Raw genomic sequence first — 20,914 nt, forward strand, 5'->3', positions numbered from 1 at the left:
CGGAGTTCCCAGGGCGCTGGGCCCAGAACGGGAACTCCCAACGCCCTAGGCAGCAGGCGGGCTCTGGCTGTTTGAGACTTCTTTCCGGCCGGTCCCTGTTCCCACCCAGCACCCGCATCCGATCTGGGTGGTAGCCCCTCAGCGTGGGGCAGTGCTGAGCTGACCACGTGGTTGGGGACCTTGATGGGGTCCCCGCTGCCCCCCCCCCCCCGGTCCAGACCCAGGATCCTAGGGATCCCTGGAGAGCAGAATTCGCCTGTGAGGGGTGAGGGGTTTGGCTTAACGTTAGAACCCGGTTTGCCCAAAGAGGGAAGGTCTGAGATGGATGCCATCAGCTGTGGGTATCACCCTTCACAGAACAGACCCCTTCTTCCAGGGCCAAGGCCCCTCCCCAGGCCATTTCTCCAGCCCACTTGCTTTGCCCTGATCAAGCCCAGGATTGCCCTGGCCAGCCTCTAGCCTCAGGGCTGGACACTGGCACCTAGGGAGGCGCCTGCCATGTGGAGCTCCGGCAGGGCAGACACTGGAAGGCCTTGCACCCCCTGTGGTCATTGCTGGGGTCCCTGCAATCATTCCAAGGCTCCTCTGCAGCTGGGCTTGCACAGAGGTGCCGGGGACCCTGGGAACCAGTGTTGATGGAGAGGGGCTGGTCTGCCTGTGATCAAACCATTGACCTTGAGAGCTTCGGGGTCATTTCAACACCCACTGCGTGCCTGCTGCGTGCTGGGCCACGCTGGATCCTGGCCACCCCCAGAGGGATGGAAGCAGGGGAGCCACGCCCATCTGGGCTTAAGAAGCAGTGATGGAACAGAACCCAGGACAGTGGTGAGGGACACTTCCACAGTGCTGGGCCCGTCGCTGCATATCAGCTCATTTAACTCTCACAACAACCATATGGAGTAGGTACTGCTACTACAGATGAGGAAACTGAGGCCAAGAGGGGACTGATGACCTGTTCCCAGTCACCCAGCAGCTCAGAAGAGCGAGCTAGGAAGGACCAAGACACAAAAAAGCAGGTGGCCTCCCAAAGGAATGGGCGTTCTGGAGAAGGAGCTAGTTATACCTGTACTGGGGTGGGGGGATCAGACAAAGAACTAGAATATTCAGAGACCCAGAGGGGGACATGCAGGACACCGGTGGAGTTGAAGGACATGGAGAGACATGGACACGCCAGAGGTAGACCTGATTCGATTTAGAATAAGAAGTTAACTCAGTGACCCCTGGCTCTGGAGTCTTAGTTCAGGGACCCCCCTTGTTTATCCAGATCCAGAAACTGTGTCCCCCAAACCCTAGTGAGAGTCACAGTCTGCAGAGAGGCAGCTTGGCCCTCCCTTCAAGGTCCTCACAGTCTGGAAACCCGCAGACAAGCTCAGCTGAGACCGTGGACTTGCTTTACACACATCTCTTCCTACAGGCAGGTTCTGGGTGTCACGGGCTTGAATCAGGGCCCTGACTGTCGGAGCCGGGCAGGAAGTGGCAGCTCTGGAAGCCGGGGCCTGCCTGTGCAGGGCAGGCAGCGTGAGGGGAGAACCTCCTAGAGCATCCCAGGCACAGCCGAAGCCAATAATTGCTCGGTCATTACCTTGAGTCACCCAGCGACAGCGGCTCCCTTCACCCAGGCAAAGGCCAGGGGGCATGAGCTGCTTTTCAGAAAGTAATTTAAATCATCCGGCGGAATAAGCCTGTCCCTTGAAGGCTGCCGTTCCCAGCCTGTGACTCTGTGCCTCGCCTGGCTCTCATCCCAAAATCCAAGAGTAAAAGTCACTTTGTTGTTTCTGCACAAAGAGGTGTAAGAAATGACTCAAAAGCTGGAGGCCAAGTTGGGTGCTGCTTATTTCACGGAATGTTCTTTGTGTTCATCTTTGAGTGGTTCTACTTTCTTCCTTCAAACGGGTGGCTGTCAGTGGCCCCATCCGTGGGCCCAACAAGTCCAGACACTGCAGACAGGCACCTGACGCTGGCATCTGCCCGTCTGTCTGCCAGATAAGAGCTCTTCCCTGCTTATCTGCGATTGGAGACGATCTGTTTATTATTTACAGGATTTGCCCGCTCATCAGAAATTGATGCTGAGTTTTGGTGACTTCATTTTTTATATTTTGTGAATAATAGGAAGTTTCAGAGAGATGTTCCCCTTGGATATGAAATTCAAAACCAAAAGAAATTTGTCAGGCCACTGATTTCACTTTCCCGGTTTCCAGAAGAAGGAAAAAAGTGAATGGAGGAGATGGCCCTGGACTGGCCACTGAGCCGGGGGCTACTCCACACACACGTGTGAATTCGGCTCCTGGGGCTCCAACTCTAGGTCAGAAGCCAAATCAGTGATTGTATCAGGTCCCAGTAGTGTCCCAGGTGTGGACACAGGGCTCCCGTGCCCTCTCCTGCCCTCTTCTCGGGGTTTGGGGAGGGAGTTTGAAGAGACAGGTGTGGCTCAGACGTGGACTGCCCTCTCGCTATGTGTGGTGCTTGGGACAGGGCCTTTGTGTCCTGACATCTTCCCCTGGAACCTCAGGGAGCCATTTATTTCTCTTTCATTATTTTTCTGTCTTCCTTGGGGAAGCTCCTTCCGGGAGCACTTGCCCCCAAATATTCCAGGTGTTGATCTTCAAAATACTCTCAAATCTCCCATCAGTCACACTTTGTCCTCACAAAACTCCCGCGACCTGTGTCGAGATGTTTTGTCCCCATCTCACTGATGAGAAAACTGGGGCTCAGTACTGGGGAGTGTCGTGTTTAAGTTGCTGGCTTGGCTGGGTCTCAGCTTCTGTAATCTTTATTTATTTATTTTTTAAAAATCCTCACCCAAGGATATTTTTTCCATTTCTCTTCAGAGAGAGTGGGAGGGAGGAAGGGAGGGAGGGAGAGAGAGAGAGAAAAACATTGATGTGAGAAAGACACATTGACTGATCGCCTCCTGCTGGACTTGACCAGGGCCGGGGACCAAACCACAACCAAAGTATGAGCCCTTGACCAGGATCGAACCCATGACTCTAGTCCAGGGGCCGACGCTCGAGCCACTGAGCCACACCGGCCAGGGCTCAGCTTCTGTATCTTTCATCTGGGGCCCCCAACAGTAACAGTGTGCAAAACTCAAGCCTCTGTCACTCATTCATGCATGTACCCATTCCCTCCACACCCTCGCCGTCAACCACCTCACGCTGCGGAGTCACTGCCTCTTCCTTAAGGACAGGAGAACATTCTGGAGCTTTCCTTGGCCTTGGAAGTGGGAGGTTCTGCGTACAGTCGACCCACATCCTCCCACTGAAGGTGACATCCTGTCCCACACAGAAGCACCCACTCCGCTGCTCCACGGAAGGGCCCCGCAGAGTCACGTGGCCACCATGGCAGCCTCCGTGGTGGCCACATTTGGCCACCTCCCCAGCTCCCTCCAGACCCTGGGTGCCTCCCAGCCCGTGTCGAGTATAGTAGGAAGAGAGCCCGCATTTTCTGTCTAACGGTTGCTAACCCCTCACCCTTATTCCGGTCAATTTGCCCCATTTTATAAAGTTAAGCCAAGACACAAATCAGTGACAGGACCAAGTCTGGGGGCAGGAGCTGGGACTCTCACCCCAGCACTTGGTGCTGCCTCCTGCACGTCCTGGCTGCGCATCCAGCTCCCTTTCATGACTCTTTCAAATCTAGGTTTGGCACTGCCTCCACCTTCCACTTGTGGTCCACTCTGACCATGAGATTGTTTTCCCCGGTCCTCCCCTCGTTCTTTCTTTGTGTCTCACTTCCCAGTTGGAGCGCACCTCTGCGGTGGGTTCACCATCTGGAGGACCTGCTCTAAACACTTTACGTGTTAACACATTTCACCCTGCAGACCCTTTGAAGGAGTCGTATCAGACAAGGGAGGTCGCGAAGGATCCAGAGGACAGGGAGATGAGGCTTTGGGCCTGGGACAAGGCAGTAGTGGCAGAGCTGGCCTGTGAGCCCAGGCAGGACGTCCACTCGGTCAGGCCTCTTGCTGCACGCCCCAGGGCGGACGAGACCTGTGCGGGTGTCAGGGTGCCCCCCGGGCTCAGGCCCTGTGGGTCCGCTATCCGGCCCCCTTCCTGTCTCGTGCTGGTGGGGAGTTTGGGGTTGTCCCTGGGTTTATTTCCCTGCTCTCTGGCTTGATGGGTCCCTCTGAATTTCTTTCCCATTCTCTAAGGGTTATTTGTCCACTTTGTCCAGTGGTAGCCATTATTCCAGCCAGCCAGGAGCACTTATGGGGCCCACACCAGGTGCCAAGACCACCGTGTGCATAGCAGGGTTCCGGATGGTGGCGTGGGGGCAGCTCCTGGCCCGGTCGCAGGGACCCTGCCACCTGGATTAGAGATCCTGTGAGCTCAGAGCTCCTGAAGGGGAGGTTCCAAGGCAGATCCCAGCACACGAGACCTGCACGGCTGGAGTGGTCAGGGACCCCCAGACCATGGGACGAGGGGGTTGTCCCACGCCCTGGAAGCACAGAGGAGGGGAGGGCGTGCAGGCAGGGAGCACAGCTCATGCAAAGGGATGAGGATGTCCCGACTCCAGTGTAGGCCCCGGGTGGTGGGGGAGGGGGACAGGAAGCTGGGAAAGGTGGTGTGGGCGGGACCGGAGGAACCGTCAAGCCTGGCTCAGCTCTGAGAGCCCTCGTACCCTGCCTGCCCCGAGATCTGACCGTGTCCACCGTGGTCTGACCACGTCCCACGCACTTGCCTGGCAGCAGTTCATCCCCTGCGTGTTGGCTGGTGGCTCTTCCCCGCAGCCTCGGGTCTGGCTCTCTGTCCACTCCTCCAGCAGAAGAGCCCATGGTTGGCCGCCAGCTCCCTGTGACTCTGCACTTCTGTGGCATTCCCGAGACACTGAGGGGAATGAGCCTCTGCCGCTGGCACCAGGATCGCGGGCAGGGTGACAGGACAGCCCCGAGCGCCCGTCCTGGGAATCAGATGGAGAGTCTGCCCAGCACAGGCGCTCCGCAGCTCAGATAATGCTCCTGGCCGCCGGAGGACAGCTTACATTGCCCTCCCATTTTACAGAGATGGACACTGAGGCCCAGAGCAGGGCGAGAACCTCCCCCAGCCCTGCTAGATGGACAGGGTCCAAGCCCAGGCTCAGAGCCAGGCCCGGTGCTCCACCACTGCCCCTCATAGCCCCTTCCTCCTGGGTGCTGACAAGGAGTGTCACCTCAAGTATCCCAGGTACTCTGGGAGATGGAGCCCCTGGGTGTGCAGAGGGGACTCAGGGCTGGGCTGTAACCTGGAGAGCCCTCACCAGGCTGGGCCTGTGACCCTGCATGAGAGCACTTCTTGGGAGCCACCCGGTGACCTGCGGCAAACCGTTTGGTCCCTCTGGGCCCTCCGTTCTGGCTGCTGGAACCAGGAGGCCTTCCGAGGGCAGACGGCCTGCTGGGCGCCTTCATGCGCCATTGGCGCAAGGTCTCCTTCTGGAGCGAGGGCAGGAAGGCCGGCCGTGTGCTGCCGTCACGAGTGTCGGCGGTGGGAAGGCGGACCCCTATGCGGAGGTCACGAGCGTCCGCAGCATGAAGGCAGGACGCGTGTGCGGCGGTCACCAGTGGCGGCGGCGGGAAGGCAGGGCGCGTGTGCAGCGGTCACGAGTGGCGGCGGCAGGAAGGCGGGGCGCGTGTGCGGCGGTCACAAGAGGCGGCGGCGGGAAGGCGGGGCGCGTGTGCGGCGGTCACGAGTGTCGGCGGCGGGAAGGCGGGGCGCGTGTGCGGCGGTCACGAGTGTTGGCGGCGGGAAGGCGGGGCGCGTGTGCGGCGGTCACGAGTGGCTGCGGCGGGAAGGCGGGGCGCGCGTGCGGCGGTCACGAGTGGCGGCGGCGGGAAGGCGGGGCGCGCGTGCGGCGGTCACGAGTGGCGGCGGCGGGAAGACGGGGCGCGTGTGCGGCGGTCACGAGTGTCGGCGGCGGGAAGGCGGGGCGCGCGTGCGGCGGTCACGAGTGGCGGCGGCGGGAAGACGGGGCGCGTGTGCGGCGGTCACGAGTGGCGGCGGCGGGAAGGCGGGGCGCGTGCGGCGGTCACGAGTGGCGGCGGCGGGAAGGCGGGGCGCGTGTGCCCCAGTCCCGGCCGTCTGAGCCCGTGGGCATTCCGTGTTTGTGGAATGGCCGAGGGAGCGAGCCGATGACCCAGTTCGGTTTGACACGCGCTCCTCCGCGGGCCCATCTCCGACAGCCCGACCGTGAGACCGTGAGTGGGTGTCCCTCTCCTTCCCCTCCAGCTGCTGAACTCGCTGTCCGTGGACCCCGACGCCAAGTGCAAGTACGGCCTGTACTTCCGGGACGGCAAGCGCAAGGTGGACTACGTGCTGGTGTACCACCACAAGAGGCCGTCGGGCAGCCGGCCGCTGGCCCGCCGGCCGCTGCAGCAGGACCAGCCCCTGCCCGGCAAGGGCAGCCCGCCGGGCGCGGGCGCGCAGGAGCCCCCGCTGGACTTCCACGAGGACGACAAGCGGTTCCGCAGGGAGGAGTACGAGGGGAACCTGCTGGAGGCGGGTCTGGAGCTGGAGCGCGACGAGGAGGTAACCGTCCCGCTGCTTGTGGGCGCGCCGGGAGCGGGGCGCGGGGCGCGGGGGCGGGGCGGGGCGCGCCGGTGGGTGTGGCGACGGGGCGGGGCTGCCGGTGGGTGTGGTGTTGGGGGCGGGGCGTGCCGGTGGGGTTGGGGCGGGGGCGGGGCGCGCCGGTGGGTGTGGCGTCGGGGGCGGGGCTGTGCAGTTCCGTCTTCAGAGGCGGTGCAGGGACGTGTCCTCTTAGCTTGAAACCTGTTCTTTGGGAAGGCGGTTGAGAACGCCCCTCTTGTTAAGGTTGGGTAGAAATTGCTTCCGGGCGGCTTCGCGGGGAGCCCCAAACCTCCCCCCTCCAGGCCACGTCTGCTCAGAGCAGAGCTGCCCTTCTAGCGATGACCTTCGGGGTGGAGGCCTTTCCTGCTCTGGTCAGTTCCTTCCCTGGGAGTACGTGCCCCCGTCAAGGCACAGAGGATGGAGCTCTCCAGGCGGTCTTCTGGCGGTCGACCTTGGCCCTTCTCAGAGGCTCAGCTTCTCCAGATCAGGAGGTTGGCCTGACTGATCCCTTGGGGGACTGGTGCTTTGAAATCCGGCAACTCGAATACTTTTCTGGAGCCCCACTCCCTGGCAACGCCTGAGAACTGCTCTAAAGGAAAGATCTGGGGGAGAGCAGACGGTGAATTCACCTGGCCAGCAGGGCTGCCCTGGTGGCGAGAGACACAGCCGTGCAGAGAGGCACTAGCAGCCCCTGGTTTGCTGGTGCTCCCCCGGGACCCCTTAACCTCTCTGTGCACGGGGCCTGCCTTCCGTGGGCACTGGGGCAGCCCCCTAACCCACAGAGCTGTCACTGTGAGGGTTAACAGAGAATCAGCAAACGCCTGCGCAGCTACTGAGAACAGAACAGGTCGTGAGTAGGCTAACTTAGGAAGCTAGCAGTCAGCGTGAGTGTTCAAGGTACAAGTTGATATCGATCTGCTATTTCATCAACGGAAACCATAATCAATACGAATGCTTGGGGTCCAGCGATAAGAATGCTTTTGGGTATCAACTAGGGAGCCCGGGGTGTGATGTCTGTTTCATGACAAGTCTACAGGAGGTCCCCTGAAAGCAATAAAAACACACAGGGGACCTCTATCTACCCTGACCAGTCGAGGGTCTGTGTGTTCAGCATGGAGCATCTCTCTGGGTCAGGTTCAGCTTCGGGGGTCGGGCTGCCTGCCAAGGGTGGGTGATTTCCGCTGCAGGGATGTTGGGGTTGCAAGGGCGTGTGGGGGGCCTTAAAATGCTCTGATGACAAGAAAGCGAAGATTCGGTCCTGACAAGGTTGCAGAGCGCCTGTCCCTGACATCGGGCAGCTGTGGACAGGCCTGCGCAGGCCCTTCCCAGTTTTGTGACTCGCTTTGCCTTAGACCTGTGCTGGGAACACTCAAAAGGGAGCAGTCCTTTTGCTGACTCTGCATTGTCCGGCCGGCTGGCCCATAGCTCTGTGGAGACAATACCGCAGCTACGACGCAGAGCTGACTTCAACGTGTCCCTTTGTATCTGGAGGAACAAACAGCTTCCCAGAGGCGGAGAGGCTCTGTGGGAACGGGGTGTGCAGAGCCGGAACTGAGGCTCGGTGCAGTGTGTCCTTGTCTGTGCTCCGAGGGATTTACTGCCGTTCTCTCCTCACAACTAAGAAATCTCACGCTCGCCCCGGCCAGTTTGGCTCAGCGGTTGGAGCGTTAGCCTGCGGACCAGAGCGACCCGGGTTCCGTTCCCGCGAGGGGCACGTACCAAAAAAAGAAATCTCACGCTGAAGGCACCCACGAGGTCTGGTGATTCACACTGGCCCTGGCCCCGTCCCAGACCCTCTACCTGTCCTTTGCAAGGTGCATTCAGCTGCGTAGGCCTCAGTTTCCCTGTGTGTCAAATGGACATAACCAGAGTGTTTACATCACTGGGTTCGCGCGAGCTAAGGGCAGAGAGCGGAACGCGAGTCTGGCACGTGGCAGGTTCTCACTGACTGGCAGTGATCGGACAGCAGATACGACTGTTCCTGGAGATGTGGGACAGCAGTGCCTACGAAGACGAGAGCCACCTCTTTATAAAACTCTGTGCAAAGCAAACATAAAGATATTGGTTACTGCCCTAGCTGGTGGGCTCAGTGGTTAGAGCGTCGGCCCGCGGACCGAAAGGTCATGGTTTTGATTCCCAGTCAAGGGCACATACCTGAGTTGCAGGTTCAATCCCCAGCCCCAGTCAGGGTCATGTGGGAGGCAACCAGTCGATGTTTCTTTCCCCACCCACCCTCTCTATCTAAAAATTAATGGAAAAACATCCTTGGGTGAGGATTCACAAAACAAAACAAAAAAGACATTGTTTACTGTCACCAAGAAAAGATCTATTTTCCCCAATAAGGGACCCAAAAATGTCATTGATAATTGGGCTCTGTGGCTAACAGAGGCTTTTCTGCCACTGACTGGTCTCTTTTTTTTTTTTTTATTCTCACCCAAGGACATTTTCTTTTTTTTGCATTTATCTTCAGATAGAGCGGGAGGGAGAGAGGGGGGAAGAGAGAGAGAGAAACATCGTCGTAAGAGGGACACATTGAGTGGCTGCCACCCACACCATCCCAACCGGGACCGGACGAACTGCAACCAAGGTACATGCCCCTAGCGGGAACCGAACCCAGGACTCTCGGGTTCTCAGGCCGACGCTGTAACCACTGAGCCAAACCAGCCAGGGCTGATTGGCCATTTTAAAGTAACAACACTATCGTGGTGTAGACTAGACGGTTCGAGTTTCCAAAGTGGCTGACGTGGAGTGTGGACCGTCTCCCCAGTAGGGTCTCTCCGCGACGAGCCACGTTTTACAAGGGCCCCCTTGCTTTGGGGCGCTCTCCGGAGAGGATGAGGCGCAAGGTGACTGGGAAAGGCCTTCACCTGCTACTCCTACCTGCTCTCCCAGACGGGCGGGACCAGATCTGTTCCAAGGCCTCTTGGACTCATGCAGCCCCGAGGTGTGCGCGGGCCCAGCCAGCGCCCCCGCAGACAGCCCTGCCGTGTTCCTTTCAGGGAGAGACGCCCTTGTTAACGAATGGGTCCCCGGGTGCGCTCCGGTTACAGGGACCAAGAGGCTTTGTAGTTTGGGAAATAGGATAGCCTCCGAGAGAGCCCCCGTGTGCCGTCGAACCCAACTGAAGCAAAATTGGGGCTTGTGTGCACCTCCCTGGGGAGAAACATCCGTGGAACCCGTCAGATCCTCACACGGCGACGCCCAGAGAGGAGGGACCGATGCGGCGGAGCAGGTGGCTCGCCCTCAGCACTGCCCACACCTCATGTGTAGCGGCCTCTCTGCCTCTCTGGCCAGGAGCACCCCAAGTCATGCCACCCAGAATGTCCCAGACCTGCTAAATGCCCCCCAGGGGTAATATGGAGAGGCCCTGCTTTAAAGGCTGGGTGGGGGGATGGGACAGGTAAACATGGCCTCTTGGGTGCGATGGCAGCCCCCCAAGCCCTCTGCCCACCGAGTCCTCTGTGGCTGTGCCCAGGCAGCTGCATGGAGCTCCCCAGCAGCACAGCTGTGACCTGCCATTGCCCCCCGAGGGCCAGCGGGGTGCTGTGCCTCGCTGCCCCCCCCCAAGCAGGGTGAGCCCCACGCAGACAGGGACCCTTCGCGCTTGCCCTTGTCTCTGAGTCAGGGGTTTTGTTGGGGTGAAGACACCCCGTGATGTCGGGGAGACCCGCCTGCCTCAGGGCAAAGTGGGGGCCAGTTCTTGGGGACACACAATGGTTAGTCTCCTGGGGTGGCCATAACAAGTAACCACAAACTGGGGGCTGAAAACAACGCAGACGTGTTCCCCCCAGATCGGAGGCCGGAGTCTGATCGGGGTCGGCAGCCCCCGCCCCTCCCAAGGCTCCAGGAGAGGCCCCTTCCTCCCTCACGCCGCCTCTGGGGCTCCAGGCGTCCCTGGGCTGCAACACTGCCCTCGCTGCTGTCTTCACACGGCCTCTGTGCGCATCGCCTCCTCTGAGAAGGTCACGGGCCATTGGTCTAGGGCCCACCCTAACCTAGTATGACTTTATCTTAACTGGGGTACATCTGCAAAGACCCTATTTCCAAATAAGGTCCCATTTAGTCGCAGATACGGGGGTTAGGACACACACATCTCTTTTTTGGGGGACACCATTCCCCGTGCGCTGGAGTCGTGGCCCTGGGAGTGGGGTGGCTCACGCGGTGGGCGAGCTGTGGTTCCGGTTGGGGGCAGAGAGGGCAGGTGGTCAGGGGTGGGGTCCAGCCTGGGCGTCAGGGCCCAGGACGGCACAGGAGCTCCCGGGCCTCACCAGAGTGCACGCTGAGACTTGGGAGGTCTGGGGTGCGCCCAGGGCTGATTTCTGACCAGCTCCCAGGGGTGGGGAGACCCCTCCCCATGTACAGCAGAAACATCCTCAGAGAAGGGCCCCAGCATCCACACCCCCGATTCACGGTCGGCACCCAGAGGTAGCCCCAGACGGAGCCCCCCGCAGGGACGCGCTGAGCCGAGCCTGCAGTGGGAGGGATGGGGGCTAGGATACATGCTGGCAGCTGAGTATTTAGAGACAACACCCTCCCCGTTCATAACCCCACGCACGGGACAGACAAAGGCTGTGACCACGGGTTCCCCATCCCCCCTCTCCCCATGACCCCCAACCAAGCACTGTGTGCAGGGAGGACCCCAGTTTTCAAACTGCTTCCTTAGAAGCCTGGGAGAGAGACCCCGGGTGACCCCTTGGCACCTTGATCCAGAGCACAACCCTAAAAGATTTCACTCACGAGGGGTCTAAGAGGGGTCCCCTGCAGAGCCCCCAGGACTGCACCCATGATAGGAAGTGACAGGAGGAGCGAGTCATTGAGGCAGGAGCCCCAGCCTCTCTGAAGGAGAGCGCCTCCCCCTCCCCCGCCCGTGGGGTCAGTGTCCAGGAATCCCACTCAACGGAAGAGCAGTTTGTGGCCAACATGCTTCCTCTCAACTGAAACCCATCAGCATTTTTCAAGTCCGGCCTCAAAGCCTGCTGGACATTATTTATGTCCGCAGGTCATTGCTGAGAAGGCCACACACTGTTATCCGGCTGTGTTTGCTGGGGTGGCGGAGGCCCACACTGCCCTGAGGTTGAACCTGACCCCGGCTTTGGCAGCGTGGCGAAGGCCTCGGACATCAGAGCCCGAGGAGGTCTGTCCGTGTTCACGCCGCCGGCGGGGTTCGGCGGTGCGCCCGGCTGGCTGGCCTGGGCCCCCCTGCGGAGCCGGTGTGGTCCCTCCGCAACATCTGTGTCCCGGGCTCGTTACTGTGGATGTTCCTTCTGAGACACAAGCGAGGGAGAGTGGGGGCAGCTTCCAGGCGGGGCTTTGGGTGCGGGGTGCGTCGTGGGCTGGTGAAGATGTGGGCTCAGAGCCCCCTACATGGGCTCAGACCCCCTCAGATACTTCCGGGCCGAACCCCGGGCAAGGGGCTTCCCTTCCGGGGCCTGTGAAATGAAGTGATGGTACGTCCTTCCTCGGGGTGTGGTGGGGAGGGCTGCCGTGCCTGTCGGGAATCGGACGGCAAATCTGGGGGGAAGGGTCTCCCTGCAGGTGGAGACGCCACCAGGTGACAGGGCAGGGGGCAAGGGTAGGGCTGCCGTGGTCACAGTCACAGGGAGGGGACATGTGTCTTGCAGTTTGCACCGTGAGGGCGTGGGCAGGTGTCCCAGGCACTTCTGGGGCTTGGCTACCTGTGGTGATGGAGGGGGTGGCCCCTCCTCACAGCCCCCGACACTGGGGGTGGGGGGTCCTCAACTTTGAGGAACCTGGGGTCTAATCCCCACATCTCGATACACAGGAACAAACAAGCAGCGAACCCCACCCCCGGGTGAGCTCCCTGAGCCCGCCATGAGTAGGGTGCCAGGAATCGACCCCGTTACAGACGAAAGAAAGGAACCGAGTCTCTGAGGGGAGAAGCAAGGACGCTGACCCCACAGGGCCTGCCGGGGACGGGACCAGCTCTTGGACCTGAGTCCTAACCTCATGTGCTTTTCCCTGAACCATGCGGTTTCCAGCCGTACCCCCCCACCGCCGCCCCGCATTTCCAGGCTGAGCGCCTCCCCGGTGGCCTCTCCCACGGTGGGACGTCAGGGACCCTCGTCTGGTCCCGGAGCTGTGCTTTCTCCCCTCATGGTTCCACCATCACACATTCATTTCTCTCTTTTAAAATGTATTTTATGGAGTTTTTCGAGAGAGAGGAAAGAGAGAGAGAGAGAGAAACATCGATGTGAGAGAAACATCGAGCGGCTGCCTCCCGCACGCCCCCACTGGGGATCGTGCCCGCAACCTAGGCATGTGCCCTGAGTGGGAATCGAACCGGGACCTCTCAGTCCCTGGGCCGACGCGCAGTCCCCTGAGCCACACCGGCCGGGCTCCACGTTCCGCTCTTTGGCACTAAAGGTTTCACGTCTTAGGAGTCCCCTGCCCACCTGACTTCCTTTGGGCCTGCCTTGGTTTGTGCAAACACACTTCTCTTAAAGTGTATCCTGGACATTCTGTTTAAAGCTAAATCTTTAAAAACCCTCAAAGATGGTTGCACAGTCCCGCCCAGGCCCCAGGTGGGCTGTGATGACATCTGCGCGCTGGCTGCGGCTCCGATGTCCGGTGTGCCCCAGGCCCTGCTCTGCCAGAGTCGGCTCTTCCGGGCTCACCAGGGACCTGCCAGCACGCTGGGACCCCTTTGGGGGCTTGCAGGAGGCCTTGGTGGGGATTCACACCAGGGACAGGGGCAGGTGCTGCACAGGCGGATCGGGGCCAGGTTTGCTGTCTCTCTGGGGAGCCAGGTTACCGACGTCCTCCAGCTCCACCCACAGGTCTTCCCTTCCTTGGAGGGGCTGAGCATTTCCAAACGCCACTGCTCAGCGTCTCATTCTCGTTGGGACACTTCGTCTCTGGAAGTCCTGCCGGTTCGTGTCCACATCGGCTGTGTCCTGTTTTAGCCGTGTCCTGCCCTGGGCAGAACGGTTCTGAGCTAACATCTGCCAAACCCTTTCAGATCCAGGCAGAGGGCTCGTGTCTGGGCTCCCTTGGTTTCTGTCCCGCCCCGGTGGGCCTGGCTGTCCTGTCCACTGGTCGCCATCCTCACTGAGCCACGGAGGCTCCCCAAGGCCTGGGAGGAAGGTGCCTTGTCCAGAGAGACTTGGGGATTGTGGCCGTCACACATCCGAGGGCCTTATAGACAGAACCACCTTGAGCCAAGGTCGCTGGTTGAGGTCCCCAGATCCACTGGAGCCCTGGCCTTTGGGGACCAGGACTTACCGGGTGGTTGTCATCCTTCTTCTGCCTTCTCTTTTGGTCTGCTCACACCAGGACCACTGTCCTTGCAATTCCCTAGGTCACCTGAAAGTGTCATTTCATGGGGCCCAGCTCCGTGGGGTCCCCCTCGGTGGGTCTGGGACTGAGGAACCACCCACCCATCACAGAGCAGGGTGGTGAGGGAGTGTTTTTTGCTGATTGACGTATCATATAGTCCTTGAACCCGCCAGGCCTCGGGGGCCAGACCCCGTGCGGAGGACTGAGGGTAAGGTGCCCCCGCTGAGCCCTGCCCGAGTCCCGGCCTCCCCCAGAGACGGTGGTCGTCGGGTCCCCATTCCGCGTGAGACAGGTCTAGAAGGCACCGTGACAATGTAGGAGGTGTGGTCACACCCGTGCCCAGTGGGACGGTGCCCAGGTGGTGGGCAGCTGCTCCGCCAGGCAGTGTCGCGTGGTCAGCAGTGACCGCGACATGGGAAGTGCCTGGCAGTAGGCGACCCCTCCACGCAGACCCGTGCCTGTGACTCAGAAGGCCCAGGGATGCAGGGGAACCCCTGGGTGTCCCCGACCACCACAGATGGGCCGCGGAGATGTTTTGTTTATTATGTTTGCGATTTCCCTCTTTCTTCCTTTGGAAGGAAAGTTCCAGAAACAGTTCTGGTGAGATCAGCGTTTGTGAGGTGGGCTTGGAATGGAGGCTTCAACTCGCTTCGTTTGTGCTGGGAGAACTCCGCCCCAAGGGCAGCATCCTCGCCCGCCCTCCCACCCTGCCTGGTTGGGGCCCTGCCGGAGCCCCGAGCCTGCCCCTCGAGAGCCCCCGCGCCACCGCCCCTGCTCTGGGCCTCTGGCCGGTGGAAAAGGGGACCCACTGTCTCAGTGTCCTCCCGCTGGGGCAGACTGCAGTCCAACCGGGCACCGTGTTTTAAACGTCCCGTGTGTCTGTGCCGGGTTGGTCCCATGACCCCTTCCCCCAACCCGCCAGATGTTTCCCTGGGAGAGACCCCGTTGCTCCCGTAACCAGGGAGCGTGTTTTCCCAGGGAGGCCGGCCGGCCGCGGCCCCGGCCCCTTGACCGCCAGCGAGAGAACTCTCCATGGACTCAGAGGAGGTATTTTGGGATGAGCAGTGCACAGAAATAAACCTGGTCCCCGGCGGGACACGATGGGCTCTGCCGCACGTGGGCTGTCCGGGGTCGCCTCTCCCTGCGCGGGGCTCCAGGGCTTCCGGGGCTGCGCACGCTGCTTCCCGCTCCCTGGCTGGGGGAGTCCCTCCTCATGACGGGCGTGGTCCCAGCTGCCCAGTGGCCGGGCAGAGGCTTCCGGCGCAGGGGCACCCGGGCGACCCTCCACTGAAGCAAGTCCAGCTTTGCACATGAGGATTCGGGGGCTCAGAGAGGTGGAGTTACTTGCTGGAGGCCACACAGGGCCAGGGCAGGGCTCCTACCCAAGCTGCCTCACCCCAAGGCCTCGCCCACTGTCCACCTGACTTGAGTGCCCAGCCCAGGGCCACGGTGCCAGGGCTCCAGGCGCCCCGAGGTGAGCACACCTCTGAGCCCTGGCCCTGTGGGTGCCTGTGCCTGAGCACCCGGGTCCTGGCTGTGTCCTGGAAGTGGTCTCCAGCACCAGCTTCCGGCCAATGGCTTCTTTGAAACTCCCCTGACAGCTGAGCTAGACGGCCCAGCACACAGCCCTGTGGAGTTCTGGCTGCGGCTTTGTGACGAGGTGGCTGTGTCCCCTGGAACCCGCAGACGTGGCTTTATTTGGAAGCAGGGTCTTTGCAAAGGCAAATGTTAAGGATCTTTGGACAGGGTGATTCTGGCTTTAGGGTGGGCTCCAAATCCAATGACGGGTGTCCTTGGAAGAGAAAGGAGAGAGATTTGAAACAGAGATACACAGAGGGGAGGAGGCAGAGTTTGGGGTGATGTGTCCACAGCCCAGGGGCGTCTGGAGCCCCAGAAGCTGGACAAGGCAGGCAGGACCCTCCCTTGGAGCCTCCAGAGGGAGCGTGGCCCTGGGACACCTTGATCTCAGACTTCTGGCTCCAGACCGGCAGAGAGGGAATCAGTCCGGTTTCAGCCGCCCGGTGTGTGGCCCCAGGACACTCATGTAATGAGCTGCATACCGTGCACCCCTGGGCCTCAGTTTCCTCAGCTCCAAAATGAAGGCAGTGGAAGGACCAGCCTCGCAGGCTCGGTGGGTCTCAGCACCCCCCGCCCCCCAGCAGTAGCTACAGCAGCATCGCCGGCTTCCATGCACCCATCCGAGGCAGCACCCCAAGCCGGACTGGCCCGTGGGCTGGGGCTGCACAGAGGAGGCCTGTGCAGTCCCGAGCTGGGCCCTGGGAGAGGCCAGTTCCCTGTCCTGGGCCGAAGGGCTGGGGCCAGAGCTCAGTGTCAGCTTGGGCAGAGGAGAGAGGAGCCGGGATTCGCCCAGCCAGTGTGAACTGGCCCTTCTCTGGAGATGGGACAAAGCCCCTGGAGCTCAGTGTCAGGCAGGGCCCCAGGCGGGGCTGCCCGGCCACCTGGGCTCCCCAGGTTCCTGTCAATGTCATTTCCGTGGGCTTCGGTTCAGGCTCACGCTGGGTGACTATTTGGCCCTCTGAACATATCTTTCTTAGAAGCCATCCCCGAGTGGCTTTGGGCCTTTGCTTTTTGCCAAAAACCCGCAATGAACCCATGTGCTGAGCCCACACTCTCGGGCTGGTGAGGTGACGGGGGGCCCAGAAGCAAGCGGGGGCCCGATTCCGCCTTGCAGCTGGGTCTGCAGAGTGGCCTGTGCCGGCCGCACCTCCTTGCATCGCCGGCCCCCTTTGGCCACAGCCCCACTCGGCTCCCTCCAGCCTTGCCTTATGGGAAGGAGCAGCAGAGGGACCGCAGCCCTGAGCCAGCCCGGGCTCCAAGCTCCTGGGGCTCCCTTGAGAGTCCAGGGGACTTCACTGACCCCGCTCTGGCCCAGGGAAGCCTCGGGTGTCTTTGCTTTGTGTTGTAATGACATCTGTGCCCGAGACACCCCAGTAACCTCGAGCGGCAGGAAGGTCTGTGTAAGTCGCTCGTGCCTTCGATGCGGAAACGTGTCGACACTGTTCGCGTGGCGAGGGGCCTCTCCTGCCCACGGGGCTCGCGGGGGAGTGGAAGGAAAGGGGAACCGATTGCCAGGGCTCACCTGTGGCTGAGCGCGGACTCGGCCTCACGAGCTGCCACACCTGCTGGGCCCTGGCCTCCTAGCTTTATTGGGGAACAATTTAGAAATAGAACTGTGTGTATTCAAAGTGGACAGCGTGATGGTTGGATGTGTACATACGCCACGGGATACTTTCCAAGATCAAGAGAAGTAGCACATCCGTCGCCTCCCACCGTGACTGTGTGTGGGGGTGGGGGTGGGGGTGGGGGTGGGTATGTGGTGAGAACAGACAAGATCCACTTTCAAGGACTTTCAGGCTGTACCAGAGCCTCGCAACTTAAGCTTCTCACTGGAAGTTCATACCCTTTGATCCCCCTTTCTCCAGCCCCCCACGCCCACCCCCAGCTCCTGGTGACCACCGTTCCGCTCTCTGTGTCTGTGAGGTTGGCTTTTTAAAAAAGATTCCACGTCTGAGTGAGATCACACAGCATCTGTCTTTGTCTGGTTTATCTCACTGAGCACAGTATCCTCTGGGTTCACCGCACTGTCGCCAATGCTAGGATTTCAGTGTCCCGGTGGCTGAATCACATTCCCTGGTGTGTGCATAGGCCGGGCCGTCTTTACCGACCCGTCTGTCGGCGGACACGTAGGCTGTTCCCACGTCTTGGCGGCTGTGAGTGACACTGTAGTGGACGTGGAGTGTGGCTGGGCCCTCAAGATCCAGATGTCACTTCCTCTGGCCGGATTCCCCGCCGCGGGGCTGCTGCGTCAGCCGGGGGTTCTAGTTTTCACTCCTCGAAGAGCCCCGGCCGTGACTCAGTCCCCGCACGCCGCAGTGCTGCTGTCTGTGAAGGGGGTCGTCATGGTGCCTTTCTCCCCGAGCTGGTTGTCAAGGTGGATGGAGTCAGTCCTCATCCGGACGCTCACCCCTGCGGGCTGCGCTCCGTGCCCCTGTCCGTGCCCCTGTCCGTGCCCGTAGCTGAGACACTGCGCCCGAGAGAGGGGTGTGTCCAAGCTCCCAGCAGGGCAGTGGGCGAGCCAGCCTGGAACTCGGGCGCGAGGCTGCAGGAAGTGCAGACACAGGGGACCCGGGGACAGGCTGGGTGCGGGCAGAGGTGTGGCCTGACTCAGCAGTGGGAAGGGGCCCAGAGAAGGGTGTCCGTCACCTCCTCATCCCTGCTCAGGGACGGGGGCACTGAGCCCCGGGTCAAGGCTGCAGGACTGCTCTGGGGTCCTCGGCTCACCCCCTGAAAATGTCCCAGCTTCCCTCCAGGCCCTCGTGGTCCTCCTCCATGCCGTGTGACTTACCTGCCCGAGCTCCCTGATGCCACCTGCGAGGAGGGGGCTCAGAGCCCCGCTGAGAGGGGCCAGCGAGGTGACGGAGAAAGCCACCCTGTCCGGCAGCCCCTGACAGACTGTAGTCGGGCCCCGAGGTGAGGGGGCTCCCCACCCGTCTGCCCACGCTCACTGGGAACACCTGTCTTCCAGACGAAAATCCACGGAGTTGGGTTCGTGAAGATCCACGCACCCTGGAATGTGCTGTGCAGAGAGGCGGAGTTTTTGAAACTGAAGATGCCGACCAAGAAGGTTGGTGGGGAGCCCTGGCCGGTTTGGCTCCGCAGTTGGAGTGTCGGCCCGTGGACCGACGAGTCGCGGGTTCGATTCCGGTCACGGGCACGTACCTGGGTTGCGGTTCATCCCTGGCCCTGGTCGGGGTTGTGCAGGAGGCAACCAGTCAGTGTGGCTCTATCACATCGATGTTTCTCTCTGTCTCTCTCGCTTCCTCCCTCCCACCCTATCTAAAGATAAATGAAAAAAATATCCTCGGGTGAGGATAAAACAACAAAAAAGAAGGTTGGGGGGACACGTCTGCTCTGAGGCAGGTCCCTGAGCCGGGCGAGGGCCGCAGTGACCCAGGCAGATGCCGGCAGGAGGCTCGCCCCAAAGCCTGGGGGCTCCCTGCCTCTGCAGAGACCCAGCCAAAGCCAGGAGGCAGCCGAGGCAGGGAGCCGGGCCGTGCTGGGCTGCACACCAGTACACGTCCTGCTCAGGTGTCCACACTCACTGTGCCCGGCGAGCGGATCAAGCTCGTCGGAGTTGCATTTCCTAGCTGGCTGGGATATTTCTTCTTAATCTCTGACCACAGTGTGGTCAGCCGCCGTCCGAAGCTTAGCTGGGCGTCGGGTTTCCTGGCTGAGGACAGCAGGGGGAGGTGTGCCCGGAGCGTGTCATCCAGGCCTCTCGCATTCACTGGGACCCTTCGGATGACCTCCTTTGAAACAAAACACAAGTTCAGGGGAAGCTTTCTGGAATGTGTTCTGGCTGCTCTCTTGGCCTCGCCCGAAGCTACGAGAGCTAGGGTCTATCTGGGACCCGGGCGGGGAGAAGGGCACCCTGGCAGACCCCCGCGTGCGTTCCCAGGACGTGCCATCTGGGGGGGGGGGGCGGTTCTGGGATCAGCTGAGAATAGAACCCACGGGTCACGGCTCAGCGGGTGACGCAGCTCCCGGTCCTGTCTCGCCTGCAGCTGTATCACATTAACGAGACCCGGGGCCTCCTGAAAAAGATCAACTCCGTGTTCCAGAAGATCACAGACCCCATCCAGCCCAAGGTGGCGGAGCACAGACCCCAGACCACGAAGAGACTCTCCTACCCCTTCTCCAGGGAGAAACAGCACCTGTGAGTGGGCCCTGGCGTGTGGTGACCTCCCCTGTCGTCGTCCGTGACTCGAAAATGCAGGTTGTGGGACAAAGTGCGCTGAGGCAGAGGGAGCTCATCCCCCAAAGCAGCAGGAACGCCCGCCCCCGGAGCCGGTTCTCCTGGGCTCACAGTTCCGGGGCATAGACAGTGCTTTCTAAGGTCACTGTTAACGGAGGAATTAGGGGTAGAGAATCTTGTCTCTCTGCCTGGTGACACTTAGGGACACTAGTGAGGGCCCAGTGAGGGCAGGCTTGGGCCTTGGAACACAGCCCGCCCTCCTGCCCGGGGCCGTCCCCGTCCCGCGTGGGACACGTCCAAGGAGAGGGGCTGGCCAGCGACCCCTGAAGGCTGCCGAGCTGGGGAGGCCGCAGCTGACATGCAGCCCCAGCTGGAGTCCCGAGGCCCCGGGGACCTGGCAGCGGGGGTTGCCTGGCAGTGGTACCCGTTCTGGAGACTCCGGCCTCCCCTGCTCCCGCGGGGCAGTGGGGCGTCACCACCTGGGTCAGGAGCGGCCGCAAGGCCTCTGTGGGCCCTTGCGGGGCTGAGCCCGAGCGTGGGCGGTGGTGGGAAGGGAACGCTTGAGCTCTGGGAACACAGTGGGACTCCGACGGCAAGCTATGGGGGCTCCTGGACACGCCTGCTCTCACAGGGGTGCAGATCTGTGCCTCAGCTCAGAGCTGGGGCTCTGCCCGGCGAACGTATCAGTCACAGAGCAGAGGTCACGCGCCTCATCCGAGAGGCTCCCCACGATAAGAAACATAAATGCGGGAGAAGAAAGTGGCCCCCGCCCAGCTTCTCCCGGGGCATCCGAGGGGACCCCTCCTTCCCGGTCCCGGGCCTCCCTCGCTCTGCCCCGGCTCACCCCAGCTCCTGCCTCAGGAAGTGGGCCACCCAGCCCGCAGACATCCCTGGGCCCCCAGAAGCACTGGGCAGCCTCGAGGTGGCCCGAGACCTCAGGACCAAAACCGTTTGGGAGTCACAGGGAGCTTATCTTAAACACTGAAAGTGTGGTGGTAGAATGACCCCCCCCCCCCCCCCCCGCCCGGCGGTGTTGAGGCACAGACCCAGGCGGCCCACTAAGGACGGAAGGACATCAGGGTCAGCCGTGGGGAGGCCCGAGCACACTTGCCGCTGGGACCACTTACACCCTGAGGGTCTCCCAGCCTCTTGGGGAGTTCGGGGGAGGGGTATGGGGCAGGGACACAGTTGCTCCAAGTGCCCTCGTCTGGTCACCCCCGCGCTGTGGGTAGTCTTCCCGTAGTTGATGCTCTCGGGGACAGGGCGGTTCTCGGCGCCCGGAGCGCGGACTCCAGTGAACAGT

At 61.3% G+C, this 20,914-nt stretch overlaps 1 protein-coding gene across 1 annotated transcript in view; it reads left to right on the forward strand.

The window, feature by feature from the left end:
• ANO1 (anoctamin 1) overlaps positions 1-20,914 on the forward strand; it is a 78,627-nt gene that overhangs the window by 604 nt on the left and 57,109 nt on the right. Inside the window, exons 2-4 of the mRNA XM_036259687.1 lie at positions 6,201-6,500; positions 18,382-18,480; positions 19,421-19,572. Of these exons, the coding sequence (XP_036115580.1) occupies positions 6,201-6,500; positions 18,382-18,480; positions 19,421-19,572 (551 nt within the window). The remainder of the gene's footprint in view (positions 1-6,200; positions 6,501-18,381; positions 18,481-19,420; positions 19,573-20,914) is intronic.

Source organism: Molossus molossus, unplaced genomic scaffold (assembly GCF_014108415.1).
Source record: "Molossus molossus isolate mMolMol1 unplaced genomic scaffold, mMolMol1.p scaffold_m16_p_13, whole genome shotgun sequence".
Classification (NCBI taxonomy): domain Eukaryota; kingdom Metazoa; phylum Chordata; class Mammalia; order Chiroptera; family Molossidae; genus Molossus; species Molossus molossus.